We start from the raw sequence: 15,733 nt of genomic DNA, 5'->3' as shown, positions 1-15,733 counted from the left end.
TTGAAGCGCAGAGGCTGTATGGAGAGTGCTTTGTCACACTCGATGTCGCGTGGTCGTGGGAGCACGTCAGTCGTGCGGCTCCGCTTCAGGCCCCCGGTGGCAATCGCGGTGTGACGAGGTAGTGCAAAGACGTTTGCTATACGGCGTCGAGAAGTTATTGTGCATGCGTCGAGAATAAACCGGAAACAGGTGTGCATGCAATGGGGCGTCAGGCAGCTGAAATGGCGCCGTCTCGATTCCAGAAGATGCTCTCGTCCAGGTGCATGCCATCACCACTTCAGGCCAGGCCGAGGTAATGAAGCCACCACTGCCGATTGGGCACGGCCCGCTCACGACTCGTCGTGCATTGCCATCCACATCAGATAAGATAACGTTGCCTGGTCACATGCTGCGCCTCCTCAGCCTCTCACGGCACAGCTCGGGGATCCACAGACGCGCCGGTGTCGCTTGGGACGAGTGGCAGGCACTGAGGAATGATTTGTTGAGACGGAGATATTCAGTACTGTTGGTCGAGGTTGCCGCAGCCCGAGCACGGCTGCGAATCATGGCCAAAGATGGCAAAACAGCGCGAGCGGCGATGAAGATCGTTCCTAATCTCCACGATAGTCTGTCTCAGCTCAACCTCCTCAATGGCTGATGTTATTTTCGAATTACTCTTCTCACATACGTGCGAACCCAACACCACCAATGCATCTGCACTTTTCTAGCCATCTTTCCCGTGTAACATCAGCAAGAAAATGCACCCTCGTTCCTGTCACGTCTACTCTAGCAAGTGTTCCGCTGCGTCGACCGCCGTGTCCAGTGGCAGCCAAGCAGGCTAAAACTTCGCCCCGTCAGGCGTGTTCCTGCCATGGCTGGCTGTCATGCTGTAAGGCGCCAGGACCTTCTTAGCGTTGCAGATGCGCCAGGCCAGATTCCGCACGTTGCCGTCGGCTTGGACCACTTCGGGCGCGAATTCGATGCCGAACATCTGGTGGACAGCGAAGACGACTCTCTTCGCAAACTTGCCATCCCTCTCGACCAGGCTCCCGAAGGACTCCTCGGCCGTGTCCGGTGCGATCTCGGGCTCGCGGTCGAAGCAGTTCTGAATCACGGGGAGAAGTGCCTGCTCCACGGCGCGGTGGACAGTGCCATGGGAGTCGACCTCGACATCCTCCTCGTCGAACCTGGGAATGCGCATCTCGAACGCTTGGGACAGTGCCATGACATTGTGCTTGCCGCCGTGGTGGTAACGGAACTCAAACACACCAGTCGTCCACCAAAGCTTGTCGCCACGGAACTCGACCTCGCCAGTGTAATGATCAAAGTCGTCTTCGCTGTCAGATGCAGCTGCTACGAGCTTGTCTGAGACCAAGATGCCTTGTTCGGCGCGGACAGAGTCGTAGATGCCGGCGTTAGTGGCTATCCAGCGTCCATTCGAACTCAGCTGTGTTATCTTGCGAGACTGGTTGTCGGCAACCATGTAGAGACCTATCCAGTCCTTCTTGCTGTGGTTCAGGGGCGCCTCCCAGCGGACCCTAATCGGTGCGCCATATTCCAGCGCCAACGTCTTGAATTTGCTCGTGCGAGTGGCAGGTGTCCGAGCCAACTCACCTTCGCGCCCGCCGTTCTTCTGATATTCAACGGCAGGCGCCGAAAGTGTGCCCTGAACCTCCAGCTTGTACTGCTTCGAGTCGTAACCAGCAAGATCGGGCGAAAGACGAGTGATCTGGATACGTGCCGGGTATGACTTGAACAGTGCAGCGGTATCCTTGACGAATGTACCAACTCCGGCTGCGAGCTTGGGCTTGACACTCTCCAGGACTTCCTCAATGAACTCGACTGTAGAGTTGATGTACTCATCAGCCGCAGATTGCCAATTACGGACCGGGCTCGGGAGGGCTTGACGAACGGTTTTGCTAACGCCAGAAGTCTGACGAAGTTTTTGACCGTACAGCTCCGTTGGTGTCAGTTACGCTCCGAACTCGATCGAGGGAGAAGACATACCTTGGTCATGTGAGGTCGCTCAATGAAGTGCAAGAAAGCCAAGTTCAGGACCTGTGCAGTCGTTGCAAGGTAGAAGATCGGTGCAGTCCACGTGATCACAGCAACACCCCAGATGCCAGCCATACCGAGCACACGCTCAGGGCTGTTGAGGAAGCGGTAGATGCCAGAGTAGGTCAAGTTCTTGGGCGGTGGGTCGAAGAAGAAGTCGCCGCAGAACCATCCAAACTCGCCGAGGGAATCGTAGATGCTGGCAGCGGTCCAAATATGGAGAGCAATCATGCCAGCACCAAGGACGAGTCTGAATGCGGTAAGGTCATAGAACCAGTCAGGAGGAAGTGTGTACATCTTCCAAGCCGCAGCTAGGAAGCTAGCGTGGCACATCGTCATGCTGAGATGGTACCTGTAGTTCATATCATCGTCAGCAACGGTCCTTGAAAACAGCTGGAGCATTAAGCAACAGGTAAGCGCCAAACAGCTTCGCAAAGTTGTTCTTCACAATCTGTAGATGGAAACGTTTACTTACACAGACTTCCACTGACGCCAGGCCTCTTCTTTGGTGTCACCGTACTTGATGAAGTGACGAGTCCAGTTCTTCTTCTTGGATTGACGGTCGAGGATATAGCCCAAACCTAGCACATACCACAAGCGCCACACGAACGCATTGATGAAGAAGAAGGTTCGCACCAGGCCGGTATCTGGTGTCAGCGTCGCCAGACAGAACATGTAGAAGGAAATGAGTACTACCGCAACGTCGATGGCGCGATGGAAGTCCGTGTTCTGCGGACCGACGATGCTATGCATTGGTGCAGGTTGCTGGACGAGATCGATTGGCGCTTCGGGGTCAATGGGATCGGACTGGCTTGACGTGGGACGGTGCTTTTGGGTAATATCCCCGGAGTTGTGGCGCGTTCGGCGAGGTGGTGCTGGGTTGTAGATTTTTTGAATGTGTGGCTCTTCAACCTTGATCAAAAAGGCGAATTGTGCTGCATGCGCGACGATAGAAATCAAGAGCACTTTGTAACTTGCCATCATCAGGGCGATGCCGTAGAAGCCAGCGTACCTAGAAGTTCACGTTTAGCACAAGCTTACTCCAATCCAAAAAATGGGTTCAGCGTACCCAATCGAGTACATCGGATGCGGCGCTGCTTCGAAGACTCCATCGAACGTCAAACGCTGATCGATCAGATAGAAGAAGTCTCCCCAATACCAAGCATAGTCCTTCACCACTCGGTGAGCATCCAGCTTGACAAACAAGTTGAAGATGAATAGAACGATGCCGGTCGTCCACCGCAGTATAAATAACAGCCAGCTCTCTTCTGGGCGGTGGAAACATGCAACGGCGAAGAGGCAGTAGGATACAAAGTCACACATCAGGATCAAGTCTACAACGCGCCTGAAGACGAGCCACGTGTTGTACTCAAGTGGAGCTTCTTCAAAATTGTAGTCCTGGGGAATCTTGGTCTCCATCTCTCTCTTGAGAAACTTGAAGATTGTGGGGTGTGGGTTCTTGCCTATCTTCGGGTTCTCGAAGATGTGTGAGTTCTTCGCCCAAAGGACAAGGCGGTTGTGTTTGGATTGGACATCGAGAAGCCAGCCAATGCCTGCATTGTAGGCGGCGCGCCAGAACAGGAAAATTACGGCGAAGATTGGTATGCGGGCGCTTTTGGGCAGTAGGTAGAGAGTTGAGATCAAGCTTGCGAGCACAGCGAGGACTGCTAGGTCGGACAAGTTTTTTGGTTGCGAAGGCGAGAGCAGCTGCGACACCATGTCGTGGGTGTGCGGCACGATGAAGACTACACACATCAGCCGTCAGTTGTGACATGCGAAGACAGGGAGCGTGGGGTGAAATATGATACCAGTCTACGGCGTGCATGGCAAGATTGATACTTACCTGTGCCATCTGGTGTTCGACCATACGTCTTCTTCTCTCGCTCGCTCTTGCTGTCCTCCTGCTCGTTCAGTTCCAAAACTTTTTGTTTGGCAGCCTCAGCGTCTGGCATGTGCATCGGCTTAGCTGAAGGCCGCTCTCTCAGCTGGCTACCGTCGGCCTTTCGGCCATTGCCGACATCCGTCATGTTAAAAGACGTGTCGAAACAACTTGAGAGAGCAATTAGGATTGCGCAGATCCAAGGAGGGGTTTGTTGACGGGTATTTAAGCTACGCTTAACAGGTGTGCGTGCTTTGCCGCTATCTATGCGAGGTTTGGCTTCGGGCTGCAGGCCGTTGCTGGGATTCTGAGTGGGCCGGATGCTCAGCACGCAAGGCTGCCGTGGCTGCGCGAAGCTTTGTATGGCGATGAATAAAGGATGGTCGTAGGGAGATATAGCGAGAAGCTTAGAGTGTTGAACTCTAGCAGACGTGTTTGATGTTGAACAAACGCGTTGATGAAGAGGTGGTTCTTTCTCGAACGTGCTGTCGAGCAATAGGCCATGATGCGGCTGTGGGGCAGTGTGGGGCAGCGGCATCGCTGCCCCCTGTGCCTGCGGCTCCGGGTACAATAACACGCAAGCGACGACGGCCAAAGGATCTCGTTGTAGTGTTGTATACAACAATTATAAGACTAACCAACTCACTTTACAAGCATTTTTTTGTTCCAGATCCTATTTTCCCGACTTTGTAGAGAAAGAACTTCTACCAGAGCCGTGCTGCAATGCTACGGCTGCCGCAAACAGGCAGCCAATGGAAAAGCGTTTCGAAGACACCCACCCAACACACTTGCTGAAATGAGTTATGCTACTGAATTGCCGTCATGACGATGCATGGCATAATACCAGGCTTTGCCTTCCGTTAGACCGAATTGATCCTTTGTCTGTTCATTGGCGGCCTAGCATCCTTTTGTGGACATTTTTGCGAGGCTGCATGGCCCCATGTTTGATGATTAGGCAGATAGCGTGGACTCGATGCAACGATACCGAACCGTTCCATGACGGGAACTATCTCTGCGGCGCTGAATCATTGCTTCTGAAGAAGTTCGATGGTATTCGTAGCTGCTGAGCTCAAGATACTGAACCTCTTGAGCTTTGATGGAGCACGAGAGCTCTGTTCTACGAAAGCAGAGTATGCAGGCTTGTACACAGGAGCTACAGGGGTGAGGAATGACAAGCGCTTGTACTGCGAGTGTGCAGTGTTCGGTGAGACAGGCATCGAGTTCGGTAATTCGACAACGTGCCGGCAGAATGGTGGAGGACGCTTGGCATTTTTGGAAAGGGCTGCATCGCGGCTGAGATCTTCTGTACACGCATCCGGGGCAAGGTCGTCAACGAAGAAAGGGTTACTGCTCTTCTTCTGGAAGGGTGAGACTAAAGCTTCGTCTGTCCACCCCTCCCAAGTGAGGCCCGTGACGTCTGATCCAGACGTTGAGCAGATTGTTGGTGTGTACAAGATCGGCGTGGACGTGGAACATAACGCCTGCAAGGATGCATAGCTCATATTGTACACTTTAATGTTGGCAAGGTATATGTTCGTCTCACAAGCTTGCAGATTGTTGTAATAGGCTTGCTCAGCTAGCTGTCGGTTCCTGATCTCGATATCCAGGTGTCGTTTGGTCTGCTGCGATCTCTTCTTCTTCTTCTGCAGGAGCGAAGATTGCACATTGAGTTGTCGGACGAATCTGACTTGCTTTTCACACAGTGCTTTCAAGTACGTGACACATTCCGCAAGCCCCTTCGACAGAATGTTCTTCTTATAGTAAAGCCTACTCAAGTCGTAAGGGAGAGATGTGGGAATCCCGTAACCGTATGGGCTCTAAGAAAAGATCTTCGGGAGGTGGTCATATGGTCCTGGCATAGGGTGGGGCTCGAATTGCATGATGTGTATGGTATAATACCGCCGATGATGCAAAAGTAAGAGTCAGGACAAGTCTTGCAGGGCAGTAGTCAACAGGTCTCAGGCTGAGACGGGGTTATAAGCCAGTAACAAGGGCTCTTGCTTGTAGGTACAATGTTTAAGAGGAGAAAATGAGCTAGAACATGTAAGTCAAGCGGTAACCCTTTGACAAGAAGAAGCAGGCGGCAAAAGGTCGAGGTCAAACGCCATCTAGACGTGCTCGTTCTTCGATGCAACTCTTTGACCGCCCCAAAGTGGACGTTGCCGCTCCGCGGCCCGGCACAGCAATGGTAATTGCAGCATACGGATGAAAGTGGTGGCGCAACTCTTTCGATGGCCAGATTAGCGGATGGGCTTACTTCCGTCAGATATTCACCATTCGGACTTCACAAAGCACAAGGGGCCGTCATTTTGGGAATCCTGGGAGCTCCGAGGCGTCTTGTAGGGCGAACAGGAGCCGCGGGTAATAACCGTTGGTTCTGCTTACAGGAAAGGGATCTTTTGAGGTTAACATTGTTACCATGGCGGCTTACCGAATATCAAGCACAAAGAAAGTGGCTCTCAGGTTCACAGTGACGGGGAAGATGCCAGACTGCTTCTCACTGTGATGAATACCTAAGATCGGCAGTTCTCGCACACCTTGTGACCTTGACGTACAGCGGCTTGAGCTCTGCTTTGAATTAAGTGATTCAACTGCAGTCGACGCATAGGACGTGCCGGCGATTCCTTTGTTGAAGCAAGGCACGACTGGTCAAGACCCTATGCCCTTGTCTGAATGCCAACATGGCGTCAACCCTGGCTATAACGTGAGGTTCGTTGTACATTCGTTATTGATGCCCGATCTTCCACGTGAATTGCAGCCATAGACCCCGTGGCAGAAGAGCTTGTCCAAATGATGGAGTATCAAGAGCACACTACGTGAAGGGACCTCAGGCAAAGAGCGAGAAGTGAAGGCGTTGCGAAAGGGGTCGACAGGGAGAACTGCAAGGGGCGGGGGAAAATCGATAAACGCACGCCACCAGGGACGTGACGACATCGTGCGCAAGCCTCAGTACTACTATGAAAACCAAGTAGTAGGACTCGATCTGATTCTTGTCCTTCGTCAGGGCCGCATTGCTGCAGAGTCGTATTGCTACTGTTATTTCTCAGTGGAGGAAGACGGACTGATCAGAGCTCTGGAATATACAGGCTCCCTGTCAAGTATCAGCAGGCGTCGTAATGGACGTTTGTGATCAATGCAATGACAAAGCTGCCCCAACATACCGCGCGCAGCCCGGAGCCATCGTGGGTCGCCTGTGTATATAGAAGAACATCTTAAGCCTGTGGCGCGCTGCGCAGCATGGCATTATTTCATGCATGAATGTCTCGGAAGCGTTAGTTAGCTCAATTGTGGAACTCCAAGAGGTAGGTGGAGACAACACCAGTCACGTCTTGACCCACCAACGCAGGTGCCAGGTGTTGGTGCGGAACCTTTCCGTCTGAACAGGAACACGAGAGCGAAGGGCAATGCTCATCCAGCAAGGTGATCCTCTCACAACGCTACTTCGATGGAATCGCGCTCCCAACGAGATTGAGATGCGTGTGCTTCCCATCGTTACCCATCATTACCAATGCCGCAGCTTCAGCAAACAACCTCCTCATTGAACCTCATTGAGTCACGTGCCGAGTCTTTCAACCCGTCCGCATCTGCTTGAATCACGAATGACTATTTTGAGGCATCGTAAACGTTATCAGTAAGAGCTTGGCTCTTTGCTGTTTGCTGTTAATCATCAGGATAACGCGCCTAACACGCTGATGGGAATTGTCTAAGACGAGGCACTTTCAGCTCTTTGTCCGTTTGCCGACCCCGCACGCAGCGTTTGCCGCAGGGGTACAGGTACTCGGGATAGCACGATGGGATGCTTGCGCGAGTCTCGGCCCGAATTCACAAACTCTAACAGCAGGTGGTGTGTTCCTGGCCGAAACTTTGAAATCTCCAGATGTGGGGTCAAGGTTGTTCGGACGACCGTTTCCACTTCTTCGGAAGGCTTAACGTTGTCATTACATCACACATGTGGCTCCTTCAGACGGCCGCTTGTACCTTTGGGTCTGGAATGGCAACCAGCCGTCACAGCCTTGGATATCGATGTGGGGTTCACAAATATGATGTGGAATCATATGCGGCACTCTAGGACGGTGTCAGCACGTTCGTCGTACCGCGGCCAACCGTGACTACACCTTGCTTGCTGATTTGCTCATCAATTTCCTGTGTTACACTCATTAGAGGCACTAAAGGTCCCGTTCCTGACCTGTGACGACACCATCCGCTTCAACGGACTAAGCATCTTCAGCCCCCCACTATCTGGTACTCCTCCACGAAACAACCTAGCTAGCTGTCTGTACCTGAAACATCATACAGAGTATAAGTACATATCACGCAATCATCGCCTACCGAGATAGCTGAGAGAGCGGTTCCTACGGACTACGGATCACTCAGCCGTCAGCTAAATCGCATTCGCAACTGCACAGAACCATGGTTCGCAGAACGGAGATCATCGACATTCGTGTCGGCTCCACCGACTTTGACATGGTCGCCGACATCAAGAAGGGATTGAACCCAAAAGACGGTGGAGAGAAGAGGCTACCCACGCTCCTGTTGTACGATGAGGTAAGTCACACATCTGTACAGCTTCCATAACTTGCTGACATCGGTAGGCTGGTCTGCGGCTGTTTGAGAAGATCACTTACCTTGATGAGTACGAGCACATGTTTAAAGTATCATTGAGTACAAGCTGACATAGGGAGATACTACCTCACCAATGCAGAGATCGAAGTTCTGGAGGCGTATGCTGAGCAGATCGCACGTCGTGTACAGACAGGTTCGGTTCTCGTCGAGCTTGGAAGCGGGTATGTACAGCTTGTCAAGCTTGGCAGACCGACCACGTACCCGCTCAGGTGATACTGATGGTTAGTTGCAGAAACCTCCGAAAGGTCAACATTCTTCTGCAAGCCATTGACCGCCTTGGAAAAGACGTGGAATATTACGCAGTTGATCTCTCATTGTCAGAGCTGGAGAGAACGTTCTCCGAAATTCCTACAGGTATGCACATCCTTTCCATCAAAAGTAGGGACGAAGGGGTTGTGGTGCAAAGGACATTGGAGATCATCGGTGATTCGGGGAGCCTAAAGTAAGGTGCACATTAAGTGTGCCTGACTTCGGATGCCTCGCAGCCCTGCAGCTCCACAGGTACACCTCTTATCAGCCAAGAGATGCCCAATCCCCGTGCCTCGTGTATGTGCACTGATGCTATTGGCAGAGGGCTACAAACACGTGAAGCCTCACGGTCTGCACGGGACTTACGACCATGCACTGGAGTGGCTGAAATCCTCCAGCGTTAAGGATAAGCCCAAAACCATCTTATGGCTGGGTTCAAGCTTGGGAAACTTCAAGCGACAAGAAGCAGCGCCGTTCCTTGCCGGATTCGGCGATGCTATCAAGACTGGTGACACGATGCTTATCGGCATCGACTCCTGCAAGGATCCCAGCCGTGTCTACCATGCCTACAACGACAGGCAGAACGTGACACACGAATTCATCTTGAACGGTCTCAAACACGCGAACAGGCTCATGGATAATGAGACTTTCAAGCTCGATGACTGGGAGGTCATCGGAGAATTCGACAAAGAGGCTGGCCGTCATCACGCGTTCGTCTCACCCTTGAAGCTTGTCACCATAGAAGGTGTCAAGATTCCCAAAGGCGAACGGATCAGGATAGAAGAGAGTTACAAGTACAGTCGTGAGGAGATTCTGAAGCTCTGGGAGGGTGCTGGTCTTGTAGAGAACGCAGTCTGGTCCAATGAGAGAGGTGACTACGGTAGGTGACGCCTACCAAAACGGCTTTTTCAGGTCACTTACCCGCGCTCTAGGACTGCATTTCGTGTCGAAGCCCGCATTTTTCTTCCCCACCAAGCCAGAGACCTACGCTGCGCAGCCAGTGCCAACGCTTGCAGAATGGCTTGAGCTTTGGAAAGTATGGGACGCTGCTACTCGCCATATGATTCCTGCAGATGAGCTACTCTCCAAACCTATCAACCTGCGCAACGCCTGCATCTTTTACCTAGGCCATATCCCCACTTTCCTGGATATTCACATGGCACGAGCAACTGATGGCAAGGCCACGGACCCTGCATACTTCTGGCAGATCTTCGAACGTGGAGTCGATCCGGACGTTGATGACCCTGAGAAATGCCACGCACACTCCGAGATTCCTGATACTTGGCCACCGCTTGAGGAAATCTTGATCCATCAACAAAAGATACGAGAGAGAGCCGAGACACTGTACACGTCAGGCGCTGTGGAAAGCAGTCACCGCATTGCACGCGCTATGTGGCTTAGCTTTGAACATGAAGCTATGCACCTTGAGACTCTCCTGTATATGCTTGTTCAAAGTGACAAGGTCCTGCCACCTCTGGGAAACACCATTCCTGACTTCGCTGCTCTTGCGAAACGATCAGCAACAACAGCGGTGGAGAACGAATGGTTCACTATACCCGAACAAGACGTCAACATTGGCCTAGATGACTCCGACAACGATATGTCCACCAAACGGTACTTTGGCTGGGACAATGAGAGACCCGCTCGTTTGGCTCGCGTCAAATCGTTCCAAGCTAAGGCTCGTCCAATCACAAACGGCGAGTATGCAGCGTACCTTACGAAGACCGGGAAAATAGCCGTTCCTGCATCTTGGTGTGAGGAGCAGTGCCTCAGCGATGCAGCACGTGCTGTTAATAAGAGAGACAGTGCCGTCAATTGCTTTCACTGCACAAACGGCGCGGCGGCGGACGTCACCGATGGTAGGTTTGTGAGAACGGTGTACGGCAGGGTGCCGCTCAAGTATGCACTTGATTGGCCTATCGTTGCTTCTTATGATGAAATCGCCGGCTGCGCACAGTGGATGGGCGGACGCATCCCTACCATGGAAGAGGCGCGAAGTATCTACAACTACGTGGAGACTTCCAAGAGTAAGGAGGTCCAGGCTCTGGGTAACACAATTCCAGCGGTGAACGGGTGAGTAAGCGAGTCACGATTAGCAACATGGTCGCTAATTTGCAACAGGCACCTCAGCAACAACGGTGTAGACGAGTCGCCACCATCCAAGCCTTTGTCAAACGGTGACTCTGGTGCAGTCAATGGTTACACCCTTATCCCCGGCAATCTCTTCGTCGACCTTGAAGGGACCAACGTGGGTTTTAAGCACTGGCACCCTGTCTCTGTATCCGAAAGGGGCAATATGCTCTGCGGCCAGTCTGACTTGGGCGGTGTTTGGGAGTGGACTAGTACTGTGCTGGAGAAGCATGCCGGCTTCGAGCCAATGGAACTGTACCCGGCTTACACGGCCGATTTCTTCGACGGGAAGCACAACGTTGTGCTTGGTGGATCCTGGGCGACCATACCGCGCATTGCGGGCCGCAAGACCTTGTAAGTACTTTGGGGCAACTGTAGACGAGATCGCGCTAACAAGTCACAGTGTGAATTGGTACCAGCGCAACTATCCTTACGTCTGGGCTGGCGCACGTGTGGTTACCGACCTGTAAAGGCATGATCATGTCCTTTTGACAGATATGTGATTTAGGTTTCGACTGCTGCGTCCTGATACTTCGGAGTGCGGCGCTGCACTGCATCTGCAGCCAACCGCGATGCATCGCTCTCTCTACCATCGCGACGTTTGTCGTCCCGAGCGCAAATGGAGCGATTTGTCGCTACGATGGACGTTTTTCTAAAGTCCGCCCCTGTCGTTACAATTTCCATATCATATCTCTCCAATCCAAAGTTGTTCCTTCCATACAGGTGGCTGCCAAAGTGAACTGAAGCAGGCGCCAGTGAACCCTGCCACATCTGCGCCCCACATCCACAGCCTACCTAGAATTTGTATCTTCTATCCTGCTTCACTTCCACTGCGCATTATGAAATTGCTGACTTACCCCATTCTAGCACGTTAAGATCTTTTCGCCTCTCGCTCTGCACAAACAACGCACAACACCCTTCACCCAGCCTCGCCATTTCGTGTACTTCCCTCTTGATCGCACGCTGTTCAGTATGGTGAACAGCCTCCTCTTCCGCTGGGAAGACAGTCAAGCTCTACAGCATCATTGCGGCTTCTGTGAGCGTCCCCTCTCCCACCCAGGCGCGAGGGCGAGTTGCTTTGGTACGCACAGTGAACCATGTCACCGCTTCCATCAGGTACGTTATGGACTCCAGCTTTGTGGTGGGAACTTACTCGAGTTGCAGGCGATGTTCATGCGCAATCGAGCCCACATCTGTAATTACTGTGGCACGATCGACGAAGCGTAAGCCCAAGCAATTTCTAGCGTTTTGCTGTTCGCTCTACTGACATAGCGGCTGGTAGGCACTACAAGAGGCACCACGACCTTTTAGTGCAGCTGCGCAGCATATATGAAAGCTGTGGTGAATCTGACTGGACGATTGTGCCCGTAGAACCCGGAGATCCAAGACGAGGCCAAATGGTCAACGGCGAAACCGGCAATCTCAGCCCTACACCAGAAGATACCTCCATCTCCAAACGTGAGCGGAAAGACGCCAAGTGCCTTGCTCGTGCGGCCAACAGAACGAAATTCGTTACGCAGGAAGAGATCAGATACGTTGATTCAGTCCTCCACCCCTCTGAAGATGTGGCAAATAGTGACGGTGCCAGTCCGGCCAACACAGAGGAGATGCAATTGATTGAAGAACACCTCCGCTACAACGCCAACGTCTACAACAGCCAATCAAGTCGCAAGGCCCTAAGGCAATTCGCTAAGATCCCTGACGTAGATGTCGATTTTGAGAGCGAAGTGGAGAGGGTCCTTGACACATTCCGCATCACTGAGCTTGTTAAGCGCAACCTCAGAAATCGCGGGCTGCAAGGCAAGGAGCTCAAAACCTTTGAGAATCTGGTCGATGCATTCAGGAACGCTGTTGTCGAAGACCTTGTCCTCCTCAAGAAGGACATGATGGAGGTCCGGATGCGCCGTGCGGGCTACTTGCGCTACACCAACAAGGCTGCCTACAACATCGTCGAGGATCGATATAATGAGAAGGATTGGAAAACAGGAGAGCGCATCATATCTTCGGCAAGCGAATCCAGTGGCTTTTCATCGCCCTTCGAAGAGCTAGTCTCGTCACCTAGGTATGTTTCATATCGTCAAAATTTATCGGTTGATACTAAGACTCAGCCAGCGAAGTCATTGACTCGTCGAATCCCATCCTAAAGACCACATCTAGTCCTGATCGTCGTCATCTACAGCACGTCCACACCCGCATCAGCGGCGATGACGGTCTTGGCCAGAGAGTCATAGAGCCGTATCATGCACCTTTGTTGCCTCTCACGCCGAATGCGGCCCCAAAGAAGCCCCCCATCCTACATTTGAAGGTGGTTGAGAGCAAGGAGAACAGAGTTCCTGCTGGCATGGCCAATCGTGGGTGGTTGCGACGAGACGTGGCTCGGCAGATTCCCTTTGATCAGCCTTCCTCTGTGCCAGAGGATGATGGACTATCGCCGTCGCGGCCGCGAGTCAAATCTACTACTGCGGGAACTTCGAGAACGCCACTCAAGCCAGTATGGGACAAGACAACAAGTATTGGTTCACCTGGACAGCTTGCTCGTAGAATCGACGAAGTTCACTTTCCTTCGTTGAATTTGACCGCAGAGAATCCTCGATTCCCTTCGATCCCCTTAGACGCACTCGCTGTACAACCCCCCAGAGAAGATTTCACGACAAGCTTACGAGGCCCCGAGCGCCTAATAACGCCCATCGAAGATACCGATGGTGGGCATCCAGCTGTCTCTCAAAAGAAGGCGAAGAAAACACAGCGCGAGACAAAGCGCAAAGCTAAGAAGATCGAGTCGCCCGAGGAGATATCGAGGCCTACAGCAGAGGAAGAAGCGAGCTTCGGACAAGCTGTGCGCGACCCTTGCAAAGAATCACCGACCAGCTCATCAGACCAGGATGACTCTAATCTCGCGGACGAGATGTCTCCTCAGAGCTTTGGTGACCCTGTTGTAGAGCTAAACGACGGCGGTAAAGACGATGTAAGCATCGTAGCCATAGCGGAGCAGGTCGTCGTCAACACTTCGACCAGCCCCTCCATTACCTCGATACCACACACCACCCACGGCAAGCATGATCACTGGATTCGGTTCGTGCGCGCGTTTACCGTGGATCAGTTGACTGTTCCGCTTCTTCAGTCTTTCGAAGGATGTTCACACGGTTCATCATGCCGATTTGAGAGCCATGATGTGCCCGATTGCCCGTTTCACGAGCCACGTGAGTCATGATCCACTTTGACAGACCTGCGCGCTGACTTCACTATATAGATTGTTCTTGTGTTGACCCAGTGCTTGACCAGTGCCATCTAATGTATCCTGGCAGGCAGCCTTGTACAGCGGGCCCGTACAATCGCGCCCAAGGCCGGCGTCTAATGGCCATGTATGAGCAGCAGGACCTCACCAAAGGCCGTGTAATGCTTGTAGATGATGATCTTGTGCCATACTTCCTGGATCTTAACACCTTACAGAACAAGCCCAAACTTGGTAGCATGCCCCCTCGTCTGCTGCGCGAACATACCGAATTTCTAGATGGCTATGATCGTGGTCCGCTCATAAAGCAGGAAATCGAATTTGAGCGCTTGTTCGCCAAGAACATGGCCTTCAAACATGGACTCACTACGAAGATGCTGCAAGGCATCCAGCAACAGAACGATAACGTGAAGGGATCGGTGCAGCTATGCTACTGTCGGACCGCGGTTATGCCGAAGGTCTCTGAGATCAAGAAGGAGTTCGGCAACGGCTTTGTGAGTTGTATGTATCGAAAGTGCGAATTTGGGGGCATCTTTCACAAGCGTTGCGTCAAGAAGTTGGGGGTTGAGAAGGTCAGCCGATGGTACTGCACTGCTTGCGAAAAGAAGATGAAGGTGTGGGCGTACAAGGCTCTGAACATCCCATACAAGTTTGACGACGTTTTCAAGAACTTCACAGATGAAGAGAAGGGAGTTGCGAAGAAGGTGGCTGCACGGATGACGCAGCCTGGCGGTGTGATGGATCGTTTCAAGTCACGTCTGCGAGAGCTCTATGCCAGCGAGGGCGGCGAGGATACGGGATTTGATGATGTCGATTAAAGTCTATCTAGAGCAGCGCATCACCTATCTAGAGGCACTTCGTGTATTTGAACTGTCGAAGAATTCGTCTTGTAAGCTTATCGTGTCGTCGGTATTGTTGCGAGTACTGTACGTGACCGCAAGCGCGCAATCACAGAGCGTTAAGTATCAGCTTCTGCTTTCTGATTCAGGAAAAAGCTGCCTCTTGATCCACTTCTTCATCACCACCAGCTTGCTTTTCCTGTACCTCCCGGCTCTAACCGCCTGGTCCTCCCAGGGGGATGCTATGCATATGCTATCCCTGTATCTTCTGCCCAGGTTTCCCTCATCCACCCATCTGTCTTGTTCTCCTTCTTCCTCTTCATCCACGTATACGTCCTCGGGATCACGATGTTGGTGCAGATACAGCCGAACAGCACGCACCCTCTCCACTTCCTCAGTGAATGCGACACTGGACGTCTCTGATGGGGCATCAAAGCCACTGTCGACTCTTCGCACTAGTTCAAGCCGAGCTGCAGGATTGGTGAAGACTATTTTTGTAGGATGGAACCGCCTTTCTCCTCTTGGTCCATTGCACTCAAGCGGCATATTGGAGGGATTCGACGTGTTGTCGTGGCGCGTTTGAAGTGGCGCGGAATCTTGTGCGGGGTGCATTGGGTAGGGATAGTAGTTCAAGGTAGCTATCTTTCGAAAGGTGCGGATAATGAGAGGCAATATGGTCTGTTGTCGCTAGCTTCAAGTCGTAGGGTGGCGATGGGGATGGTGTGGTGGGTATGATTGGAGGAACAC

At 52.3% G+C, this 15,733-nt stretch overlaps 4 protein-coding genes across 4 annotated transcripts; 2 read left to right on the top strand and 2 right to left on the bottom strand.

Annotated features, from left to right (window-relative positions):
* Nucleotides 1-817: 817 nt before the first annotated feature.
* On the bottom strand, nt 818-4,061 carry M421DRAFT_5757 (phosphatidylethanolamine N-methyltransferase; the record flags this gene model as incomplete). The annotated part of the gene is made up of 5 exons (XM_033595517.1): nt 818-1,936; nt 1,987-2,386; nt 2,510-3,046; nt 3,104-3,779; nt 3,878-4,061. The coding sequence occupies 5 exons, from the start codon at nt 4,059-4,061 to the stop codon at nt 818-820; spliced, it is 2,916 nt and encodes a 971-aa protein (XP_033448363.1).
* An 877-nt stretch (nt 4,062-4,938) lies between these two features.
* M421DRAFT_5756 (uncharacterized protein) lies at nt 4,939-5,415 on the bottom strand (the record flags this gene model as incomplete). The annotated part of the gene is made up of 1 exon (XM_033595514.1): nt 4,939-5,415. The coding sequence occupies one exon, from the start codon at nt 5,413-5,415 to the stop codon at nt 4,939-4,941; it is 477 nt and encodes a 158-aa protein (XP_033448362.1).
* Nucleotides 5,416-7,959: 2,544 nt separating this feature from the next.
* On the top strand, nt 7,960-11,632 carry M421DRAFT_421291 (uncharacterized protein). The gene is made up of 9 exons (XM_033592785.1): nt 7,960-8,155; nt 8,209-8,458; nt 8,506-8,546; nt 8,596-8,697; nt 8,769-8,890; nt 9,108-9,665; nt 9,718-10,858; nt 10,907-11,269; nt 11,319-11,632. Exons 2-9 carry the CDS (start codon nt 8,324-8,326, stop codon nt 11,383-11,385), a joined length of 2,529 nt encoding a protein of 842 aa, XP_033448361.1. The 5' UTR covers nt 7,960-8,155; nt 8,209-8,323; the 3' UTR covers nt 11,386-11,632.
* A 255-nt stretch (nt 11,633-11,887) lies between these two features.
* On the top strand, nt 11,888-14,867 carry M421DRAFT_101453 (uncharacterized protein; the record flags this gene model as incomplete). The annotated part of the gene is made up of 6 exons (XM_033586647.1): nt 11,888-12,031; nt 12,080-12,138; nt 12,198-12,977; nt 13,028-14,115; nt 14,166-14,763; nt 14,816-14,867. 6 exons carry the CDS (start codon nt 11,888-11,890, stop codon nt 14,865-14,867), a joined length of 2,721 nt encoding a protein of 906 aa, XP_033448360.1.
* Nucleotides 14,868-15,733: the final 866 nt, after the last annotated feature.

Source organism: Didymella exigua (genome assembly GCF_010094145.1).
Source record: "Didymella exigua CBS 183.55 unplaced genomic scaffold M421scaffold_15, whole genome shotgun sequence".
Taxonomy (NCBI): domain Eukaryota; kingdom Fungi; phylum Ascomycota; class Dothideomycetes; order Pleosporales; family Didymellaceae; genus Didymella; species Didymella exigua.
The sequence above is the reverse complement of the archived record's forward strand: the minus strand, read 5'-3'. Positions and strand labels throughout refer to the sequence as shown.

Coding starts and splice junctions, on each gene's coding strand:
- M421DRAFT_421291 (XM_033592785.1), top strand. CDS start 8,324: ATGGTTCGCAGAACGGAGATCATCGACATTCGTGTCGGCTCCACCGAC. Junction 8,698..8,768: donor CTCGTCGAGCTTGGAAGCGG/GTATGTACAGCT, acceptor GGTTAGTTGCAG/AAACCTCCGAAAGGTCAACA. Junction 9,666..9,717: donor CAATGAGAGAGGTGACTACG/GTAGGTGACGCC, acceptor CCCGCGCTCTAG/GACTGCATTTCGTGTCGAAG.